The following is a 10745-nucleotide window of genomic DNA, read 5'->3' as shown; positions in this document are numbered from 1 at the left end:
TATATATATATTCACAGATATGTATTTATATATATATGTATGTATGCATGACATATTTTTATTTTTGTTATTGTTTATTTACTTATTGTAGAAATTTTCCCAAACACTCAAAGAGAACGATTACGCATCCAACTTATCGCATTTGCCCGTCTTCTCTCCTCCCGCCTGTGCTCCTCCCCGCACCTACCCCTTCCATCTCCCCCTGAAGCGCACACTCGTGCTGCTGCCTGCTGTGCCACAGCACCGTGCTCTCACTCTCCCAGTCCTCAACATAAACTAACACAGTCAAGTCTAGTTCCTTCCACCTAAGTCTGCTCCAGACACTCATGCTCCTCCCTGCGCCTTGGCACGCTCGCCACAGTGCCCGACAAAGGATGGGAACTGCTGGAGGGCCTCCACTCCCCACCTCCCGTCCTTTCGATCGATCTCCACTACACTCTGACTGAGGTTACTGCTGGTGTTTATGCAATAGTGGAGCAATTTCACACCTACATGGGCTACTGACGTTGTCTGATAAACAACCCTACAAAATTCACAGGATTTTAAATACCTTTGCAACTCCTAAGAAAGGTGAAGTAGCAATATTAACAACCATTGATACCCACCTTTTTTTTAATAGTTTATTGAGTTTTAGAGAGAGGAAGGGAGAGGGAGAGAGAGAGAGAAACATCGATGTGAGAGCAAACATCAATCGGCTGCCTCCTGCACATCCCCTACAGGGAATCAATCCTGCAACCCGGACATGTGCCCTGACCGGGAATCAAACTGGCAACCTTTTGGTGCACAAGATGATGCTCAACCAACTGAGCCACACCTGCCAGGGCAATACCCACTTTTATTTGAGAGAAAACATATGGGATTTCCTTTCCCAATCACAATTTTAGAGAATCTACTGTTAGCCTGATCATTTGACTTTAACTTTCATTAAGCTTTGGCCATGATGTTCAACTACTGTTTAATATATGACATGAGGTATTTTATTCACTTTTAAAGAAGGCAAGAATTAGCCAGTAAGTGCTATAACTGGTTTTAGGGAGTGGCGGATTTTAGGACACTTTCTGTGATTTATAAAGCATAAAAAATTTCTACAACATGCTAGGAAATTTGAAGGTTCGTAAAGATGGGAAACTATCAAGTAATCATGAAGAGACAGAATCCCCAGAGTAGCAAGCCATTTATATGCAGAGCTGAAAACCCTTCTATAAGTCAAGAGCAATGCTAAATATACCGACTAAGAACTAGTCTACAGACTAGATCCTGATCTGCCAAACGCACTTCTATCAGAAGCTATCAGAAACTGTGTCAGTACCAGAGGGCTCAGGAGGCAGAGGAGGAGGCACGCCCACTTATCAGACTCTGCAGACCTGAGGAAACCTTCCTGTAGGTTCTCACACCACAAACCCCGCCCTAACTTTCCATTAAAGATTGGAGGTGCAATTTCAGCACACTGACACACTGAAACAAACTTTAAAAAACAAAAACAAAAATGTGCTTTGTCCTTGTTTTTAAATCAGGCATTAAAAAAGCACGAAGTGTCAAAACTTACATCCGAACCCACACTTCTCACAGTACTCTGCAGGGCAGGTTTAGCCACAGAAAGTTTTCCATTTATTGGGCTACTGGCCACAGGGGTTGGTACCACACTGACCACGTGATTAGGGAGCGGTGTGGCTCCCCCACTGACCGCCAGGACGGGCTGGGGAGAGGGCAGGACCCCGGACGCCTGCAGCTGTACCAGGGCAGGTTGAGACAGCACCACGGTCTGACCTGGTGGAGAGAAAAGACAGGGGTCAGAGGGCATAGCACTTTGTGGCAGGAAGAGCTGTTCAGCACAGAGATCTGATCTGCAGGTAGAGTGATAGGTGAGCTCACACTGAGGAATGTGAAACCACCCATCGAGCACAGGCAGCAGCAGCACACACGTGTGCCTTCCCTTGTCCTGTTTTAATGAGCCCAACTAGACTCCTTCCCTTTCAGGTTCCCATTAACAGTATAATCCCATGTACTTTTCCTCAACTACATACATATCAAGTTTGCTAAGTTATACACAGATTTCCCTAAGTGCTAACCCCTGAAATGTATTAGTGCTAAAAGGATTTTTCATATTATAAATTTTAAAAAAAACTTTTATACTGACACACACAGACCATATTTCAAATGTATGAGTTTTAGAAATACAACCACCAAAAACTATATATATATAATAAACAGAGATTCATTAATTCAATGCTTGGATAAACACAGGGCTACAAATATCAAAAATGTTAAAACCGTTTGAGATGAATTCTTAGCCAACAAGCACAGGAAATATAAATCTGTAATTTAAAATAGTCTGTAGATGGAGGTGGGGTGGAGGGGGTCCATGGGGGAACAGGGGGACTTCTGTAACACTTTCAACAATAAAGATAAATTTTTAAAAATAAAAAAAAATTAAAAAGTGAAATAGATTTTCATCTTGAAGGGTGTTTGCTGGTTTCCATTGTCCAAGAGCTGCATTTAATACCAGATAAGACTCATCATGATCCCGTTTTCTCAAGCTTCCGACCAGAGGAGCTGGTTGCTGAGAATATGGCAGGGATGGTTTCCCCAGGATTTTTACAAATGTACCTCATTTTTAAATATTGGATTAAGCATTCTCCTACTGGGAATTTCTATGAAAGCTTTCTTATCGAGTTACATACCTTTTTCTCTTGCAATGATAATGGCTGTTTCTGGAGTTGTTTTTGCTGTTATTGTTGTAATGTTCATTTTCTATGAAGCTTGCCAAAACTCAGAAGATTGACCTTTCACCTTAGAATTATCAAACCTTAGAAACACTCAGGGGCGCAGAAATATCGATTGTGAAATGGAGGCATGGGCAGCAGGCACTAGACTATAACTTCTATTAAACCCAAATATCTTTGGGCCTTTGGACGCCTGTACGCATTGTTTTAAATAGAAATAAACTCTGGCTTATAAAAAATCTTATCTGATTTTGGAATGTTCTGGTTCCCTGTTGCTTCTGTGGAATCTCATTTTCTCCAGAAATTCTTGCTCTCTCAAATTCATGTCAGAAGAAGGAACCAGTTTCTTCTTCCCTGTTGCTGCAACTATCCACCTTCTTGCTCTCAATAAATAAATAAATAAATAAATAAATAAATAAATAAATAGATAGGTAGATAGATAGATAGATAGTGAAATAGTCTGTAGATCACTTCCTTTCCCCTACAAATCTTTTCTTTATCTTCACAGTTAGCATTATCTTAACTAGTTAACTGCCACGATATTTTGAATTGAGTTCAAAAAGGTCCGCCGCTTGTGTCTATAGATGCTTATGGCGTACAAATGGTTAAAACGATGCTAATCTGAGCAGAATCAGTATCAACAGCCTAAAGAGGACTTGAAGCACCTAACATGGCTCCTACAGCTTCCCTGGCTGCTGGCGTTTCTTTCCGAGCTGGCCCATTTATCAGGTGCTCAGGCCTCGCCTAACAGCCGCAGCTGCTGGCGCCCACCTAGCAAAATAAAGGCCCTGCAGCAACCGGCAACCAAAATGTCAGGTGCATGTCTAATTGCCTTTACGGGGAAGCGTTACCCTGTCAGACAGTGTAACAGGAGCCTGCAAAAGTCAGCGCCACATTTCCAAGGAGGAAAACTAAAAATCTGCACCATGCTTCAGAACACCTGGTTGTTAAGAACATCTGTCTTTGCTTAAAGAAAGAAAATCACTTCTATACAAAGTATAGTTTCAGACGGACTCAGAAAGCATGCTAAAAGTAGCAGGATTTAATAGCATTTTGTCCCAGATAAATTAGTAAAACACATCTAAGAATAATTTCTAACATTTGTAATATGTACAATTTACTTAAGCATAAATGATCACTAAAGATTTTTATCTTATTTTCCCCTGGAATAACTTCTTTTATGAAATAAAAACATAAAACGAGGAAATGACTCATAAGCTGACATAAATACAATTAGGCCAAATACGCAAATAAGAATAATTAATAAATAAAATAGCATATGACCAAGTGTTAGGCCTTTTAATAACACTTCCTAAGAAATTAGTCAATCTGGCAGGATGAAGAGTCATGCTCATCACAAGGCAGCCTCACACGGGCCCCGCCCGGAACCCAGCCGCCCTCGCCTCCCATCACAGACACCACATCCCCCACAGTACGTCCCCATGGTCGTGACTGTCCTTTCTATTTCTTTGGATTGGCAAATGCGTGATGAGGAAAGACTATTAAGAACTTAGTAGTGAGTTTAAATGGATCTCAGCTCATTACCCGGAAGGGCAGCCACAAACCTGAAGCCAGCAGCACGAAGACTCAGAAGACAAAGCGCCGCCTGCATCCTAGCGCAGGCTGAGCACGCGGTGGCCGCCTCGACTTCGCTCCCCCGGCCGCCCCAGGGTCCCGGTCTACAGGGGAGACCACGGACTCTCACCAGTCCTTCCACAAGGCATGTCAGGAGCACATGCTAAGTCTTCTCCGTTTAAAACTTACACTGAAAAGACCCCAAAAACTCAGGGCGTGGTCACCATGGAGAACAGAGTCCTTTCAGACAGGCCCTCCTCCGGCTCACTCACAGGTGTAGGGCTTTGTCCTATTTCTCTAAACCAGCGGTTCTCAACCTGTGGGTCGAGACCCCTTTGGGGGTTGAACGACCCTTTCACAGGGGTCGCCTAAGACCATCGGAAAACACATACATAATTACATACTGTTTTTGTGATTAATCACTATGCTTTAATTATGTTCAATTTGTAACAATGAAATTGGGGGTCACCACAACATGAGGAACTGTATTAAAGGGTCGCGGCAGTAGGAAGGTTGAGAACCACTGCTCTAAACGAATGCAGAAAAGCAGCCCACACGTGGACGTCACTGTGGAACTATCGCCGTCTCCTTGCTGACAGCTGCAGCCAGGGGCCAGGCCAGGCAGCCCCTCCAGGTCTGGGGCCACATGGCTCCGAGTCCTGCCAGCCTCACTGCCTCCTTTTCTCCACAGTGCACATCAGGCCCTTTAACCACAGTGCCCAGCTACCCTCAAATCAGCCAGCATCTAAGTCAAGGATCAAGACAGAATGGGGAGAAACAACTACATTTCTATACAGTGGGTTCGAGAAAACACTAAAAACTCTCATGGTAGCTCACTAGTCACAGACATGCTCACCAGACCCACACGGCTGTTTGGGGCCCTGAAGAGTTAGCAGCTGAAGTTAGTCACCCCTGTTCCTAAGGCGGGACGTACCCCAGGCTGGTCATCCCTTTGGCAGCTCAACCTCCCCTCAGGTGTTACATGCCAGTCCCCGCGATGGGACGCCGCTAGGAGTGACTCTGCACGGTGGCAGTCCTTCCTTTCCAACTGTCTGCAAAGATTTCAAACGATGTAGGGAACATTCACCACAAGCCTAGCATCGCCATGTGACTCTGGGTAAACGCTCTGCCCTGACTTTCCAGCTGTACGGGGAGAGGACAACAGCACTCTCCTCAGAGGGGATAGAACAGTGATGGCGAACCTATGACACGCGTGTCAGAAGTGACACGCGAACTCATTTTTTTGGTTGATTTTTGTTAAATGGCATTTAAATTTTTGATATTTAAATATCAAAAATATAAGTCTTTGTTTTACTATGGTTGCAAATATCAAAAAATTTCTATATGTGACGCGGCACCAGAGTTAAGTTAGGGTTTTTCAAAATGCTGACACGCCGAGCTCTAAAGGTTCGCCATCACTGGGATAGAAGGAGTCAATAAGCGAACACACTTAAGCACTCAGATCAGTGTCTGGCACAGACTGGAAACCTACACGTCAGCCATTATTTTTATGAACATCCACCTAGAGAAGAGCTTCCACAGGGCACTGCATGTATCATCCTCCACTAGTTCTCACAGTTGCTGTTATTTGATTGTTTACATAAACTTGCTAACTCCCAACTCCTGAGCGCAGTGGCCACAGCTCAGCATCCTCCTAGAGGCAATACAGTGCCTTGATGAAGGCTCGGACTCTGAGCCAGCCACCAAGCTCCAGGCTGATTCTGCCTGTCACCAGCAGAGTGACCTGAGCAAGTACCCACCTCTACCCCCATCCCAATGGTCTGCACAATCTTCTACCGAGAAAGCCCATGACGGGACACCGTCCTCTCTGTTCCTGTTTCCTTCCACATCGTCCAATTCCCAAGCTCTGGGATCCCACCCCTCTCGCCATGTCCAAGGAAAATCCAGGTCCCCGGCACCTCTCACCCGCACAGCTCACACAACCTTAATGGACGCAGAGGACTTAGGTGTGGAAGTGGCAAAAGCTGTTCAAGGCAGAGAGAATGGTATGAGCCAAGAAACTGGGAAAAACAATTTAGGGACAATGGCCAGATGGGTTGGGTAGAAGAGGGTTTGTAGAAGAGGAGGCTGCTATAATACAAAAAGCGAAAATTAAACGGGGCCAAACCAGGACGGGCCTTACATGCCAGACTGGAGAATCCCAACTTGATCCTCCAAGAATTCCTTCCTGTGTCCAATGGTAAGATGTTGATCACGGAAGCTCACATCATCACCTTGAAATGCTTCTCCTGTATCCCCTCTTCCTCCCTCCCCATTCCCAAATAAATGGGAGGCAGACACTGCAATCTGTGCACGACAATGACGCCTCTCTGGACCCACTGGGAGAGCAGACAAGGGCCCGATCAGCACATGCCCCCAAAACAAGCACCACCTGCAGAACCTGGGAAAGCTCTGGAGTTCTAGGGATGCAGGACTCCAGTTTCTGACACTGAAACACAGCTCGGAAAAGAACACAGTGTCTTCTTGCTACAGGTAAGACCTCCTACCTTTAAACAGCCAATGGTCTACGAAGAACAAGCCCTTAGACTAGCCCTTGCTTTATACACTAACCCTGGTCATGTTAGACTTTTACTTTTTATATGTGCTCTAACTGCTTATGGGACTACAATGAGGTTCTCCACAAGTTTAAATTCTTAGTTTTGGGAAGACAGTCCTTTGGAGGCCCTGAGGAAGGTTTGGAGACTGCAGTATCCCTATGAAGGTCCACATATGGACATACACTAAATCTTGCACTTTATGCCACAGAGCTCACAAACGCTTACCGTCATTCAGACCACAAGAACGCCTATCCCACAGGAATGCCACTTCCCACATGAAGAGGCAGCAGTTTGGACCCTGCACCGACAGGGCAGGCACTTCCGGTTTGCTTGTGCCCCTCCAGCCTCTCACCTAGCTCTGCTTTATATCGATGTCATACTGTCTACGACCGAGGAACAGAACAGAGAATCAAATTTCTGACCTCGCACTCATTAAAACCAGAGTCCAAAGAAATGAGCTAACAAGCAATCGCTGGAAATGCAGCCATAAAAGCAAATGCAACATTGTGTTTATTGACAACCCGTACCCCACTGACACCTCGTCCTCCTGGGATTCCACAGCTAAACCCAGGAAAGACCCTGCATAGGTGTCCTGGACTCGTGTGGACACATATCGGCATGAGGGTGATGATGAGTCACCTGCCAGAGTGACAGGAAGGGCCGATGATTCCTAAGGCTCAACAGTACCAAAGCCTCAAACGTCTTTCAATACTGGCTTCAGCTCGGTTCTTAGAGAATCCAGTATGTGTGGCCATCTGGTGGGCGAAATGTAGAAACACACAGTCTTAACTCCGAAGACAGAGGTCAGGACCCCCAAAGCTGCTCCAGGCCGAGCTCACGCCTCAGAGGAAGAGCCTGATTCTGTTGCCAAAACACACTCACTAGACCTGAAACGCGCCCTGTTGTTTCAATACTGACCTCGCATTAAAACAAAATTTCACAGACACACAAGTCTAAGGATAAAATGTCACCAAAGAAGTTTCGCAGATTTTGTTCTTCATTACGAGTGGTTCCATAAACCACAAGCCCTTCCTAATGAAAACTGTGAGAAAAGACATAGGGGATATGCTGATCTAGACAGCCGCCTCCCCTGCTGGGACAGGAACCACATGTTAGCCATCGGCAGCATCCTAGAACCAAGGCCAGTTCCCAACACACGGCAGGTGCTGGGAGGGGACAACCTGAATTAAACACCATGTGGCGTGAGCCTTGTGGCTGCCAGTTAGTCCCACGCAGCTCGAGCTGCACCTGTACCTTCAGGGGGTGCAGGGTGTATCCTGATAACGGGCTGCTTGGCCACTGGCACCAGCGTGGGCAGCGCCTGAATAACGATGGCTTTCGCAGGAACGCAGGCGTTTGTTTGAGTCTTGGGTGCTGCTGGGAGCAATAAGGGCTTGGGCTGAATTGAAGGTTTGGAATTCATCTGAAGTTTTTTCTTTGGAGTCAGTCCATTTTCTGGAGAAAAACCAAACCACAAATCAATACGAAGACAAGCAAATCTCAGAAAACAGGTTCTATTATACACCTTTCTCTACACTCTGACCTCTACAGTCGGTTATCTTGAGCTTATGACCTCTGAGTAACAATCCTAACTAAAGTTTAAGTATAGCTACTCCATACCCTAATGAACTGAAGGAAAGTCCTTAATCTGAGGACTACCTTCCTTATATTGAGGAATAATTGACATTTAACGTTATATTTGTTTCAAGTGTACAACATAATGATTCAATATAATATCTGTAGCACCAAGTGATCATTACAGTAAGTCTAGTTAACATCTGCCAACATACAGGGACAAGTTACATTTCTTGTAATGAGAACTGTTAAAGTCTATCTCCTAGCAACTTCCAAACGTGCAAGGCAGGGTCATTAAGCACAGTCGCCATGCTGTCCATGAGGTCCGGGCTCGCTCATCCCATGGAGAAATGAGGTCCTCTTTCGGACAGCTCAGCTCTGGGTGGAGGGGTGCAGCACTGTGAGATGCTTGTAAAACCCCCGACCATGACCTGCAGGCAACGAGGTCACAGATGTCCCCCCATGGCCCTCACATCCAGCCCTAAGCGGAGGTGAGGGGCTGAGACTACTGTAAAGTCTCTTTTGCCTCTAGAGACTGAGACCACCAAGAAGAGGGCTCCTTCCCTGTCCTCTCCCCCTCGGTCCTCAGGACGAACCACACACTCCCTCCCGCGGTTCCTCTGCGAGTGGGACCTGAGCTCAGGCGAGAGCACGGCAGCCCATCGAGAGGGAATAATACCGGGTTTGCTCCTGGGACCCGGGAGGGGCTTGTCTTCTTTCGGTGGCTCAGCTGAGCAAGGACGATTGGCACTTTCTCCATAGAGGGAGAGGGGAGACATCTGGGAGGCGGAAGACAAATCCAGCTCCTCCTGTAGCGAAATCAAACACAAATCACACAGAAGAACACAATCCTTGAGCAGAAATCATTTAGAAAGAGAGGCAAGACCCACACAGAAACAGAAATACTTCAAGACAACTCCTAGGCAAAGGTGTGATGTATCAGAACCTTTCTAGATTAAGTACTAAGACACTACAGATAAAGCAACACTGTCCACCGATACTGCAAGAACAATAACAAAATACAGCTCTCCGTTAGGAACGCTCACAGGGCTAAGCAAGAGGGTGTGCAGGTGGGAGACTCTGTGAGAAACAAGGCTGGAAGGGAAGTCAGGCCAAGCACGAGGGCCCAGCACATGGGGAATGTGAACTTCACCCTCAGGAGGGTTAGAAGTCACACAAAGGTTTTAGCAAAGGACTGACACAATCAAATGTGTGATTTTGAAAGATTTCTTTGAAGATTCCTCTGTTATGAAGGTTTGGGGAGCAGGGGGCAGAGAGACCAGTTACAATCCTATTGACTTGATGCAGGTGAGATACTGATGGTCTGGCAGGGCCAAGAAGATGAATCCTGGAGACATGAAGTCCCCGGAATCATCAGGGTTTCATAAATGACGAGATACAGAGCCCGCCAGATATAATGGCCAGAAATATTCATTCGAACTTTTCTTGTTATATTTTCCTTTTCCTCATTCCAAAAAGTACCTAAATCCTTTGGTACTTCCTTTCCTGGCCTCAGAGCTTTTATCTGGATGGAGAGCACAATCATTTTTAAGGAGCTGCCAGACTTCTGTAAAAATCTCAGTCATCTGATGCCCTGGCCGGGTGGCTCAGTGGGTTGAAGTATTGTCCCCTACACCAAAAGGTCAAGGATTTGATTCCCAGGCAGGGCACATATCCAGGTTTCGAGTTCGATCACCGATCAGGGTGTGTACAGGAGGCAACTGATGGATGTTTCTCTCTCTCTCTCTCTCTCTTTCTCTCTCTTTCTTTCCCCCCGCCCCTTGCTCTCTCTCTAAAATCAATAAAAACATATCCTCCCCAGGATTAAAGAAAAAAACCTTGGCCATTTCAAAGGCGGGCTAGGCATTGCTAAACTAAGAAGACCATTCATTCCAGGTTCATGGCTGAAGAGTTACAAAAGCAACCATCTTGCCCTGGCCGGTTTGGCTCAGTGGATAGAGCCTCGGCCTGTGGACTGAAGGGTCCCGGGTTCGATTCCAGTCAAGGGCACATGCCTGGTTTGTGGGCTCGATCCCCAGTAGGGAGCATGCAGGAGGCAGTGAATCAATGATTCTCTCTCATCATTGATGTTTCTTTCTCTCCATCTCCCTTCCTCTTGGAAATCAATAAAAATATATCCTAAATAATAAAGAGGTAATATGCAAATTGACCATCACTCCAACACACATGATGGCTGCCCCCATGTGAACACAAGATGGCCGGCACAAGATGGCCAGCAGGGGAGGGCAGTTGTGGGTGATCAGGCCAGCAGGAGAGGACAGTCGGGGGGGACCAGGCCTACAGAGGGCAGTTA

The 10745-nt window shown here is 46.0% G+C and overlaps 1 protein-coding gene across 1 annotated transcript in view; it reads right to left on the bottom strand.

Moving 5' to 3' along the window:
* Positions 1-10745, bottom strand: part of ATF6 (activating transcription factor 6) — a gene marked incomplete at its 5' end in the record, with an annotated part of 138225 nt that overhangs the window by 106528 nt on the left and 20952 nt on the right. The window contains 3 exons of the mRNA XM_014528541.1: positions 1547-1767; positions 8111-8311; positions 9111-9240. Coding sequence (XP_014384027.1) covers positions 1547-1767; positions 8111-8311; positions 9111-9240 — 552 coding nt within the window. The remainder of the gene's footprint in view (positions 1-1546; positions 1768-8110; positions 8312-9110; positions 9241-10745) is intronic.

The sequence above is a fragment of the Myotis brandtii genome, unplaced genomic scaffold (assembly GCF_000412655.1).
Source record: "Myotis brandtii unplaced genomic scaffold, ASM41265v1 scaffold64, whole genome shotgun sequence".
Classification (NCBI taxonomy): domain Eukaryota; kingdom Metazoa; phylum Chordata; class Mammalia; order Chiroptera; family Vespertilionidae; genus Myotis; species Myotis brandtii.
This window is presented reverse-complemented; position numbering and strand designations above follow the sequence as displayed.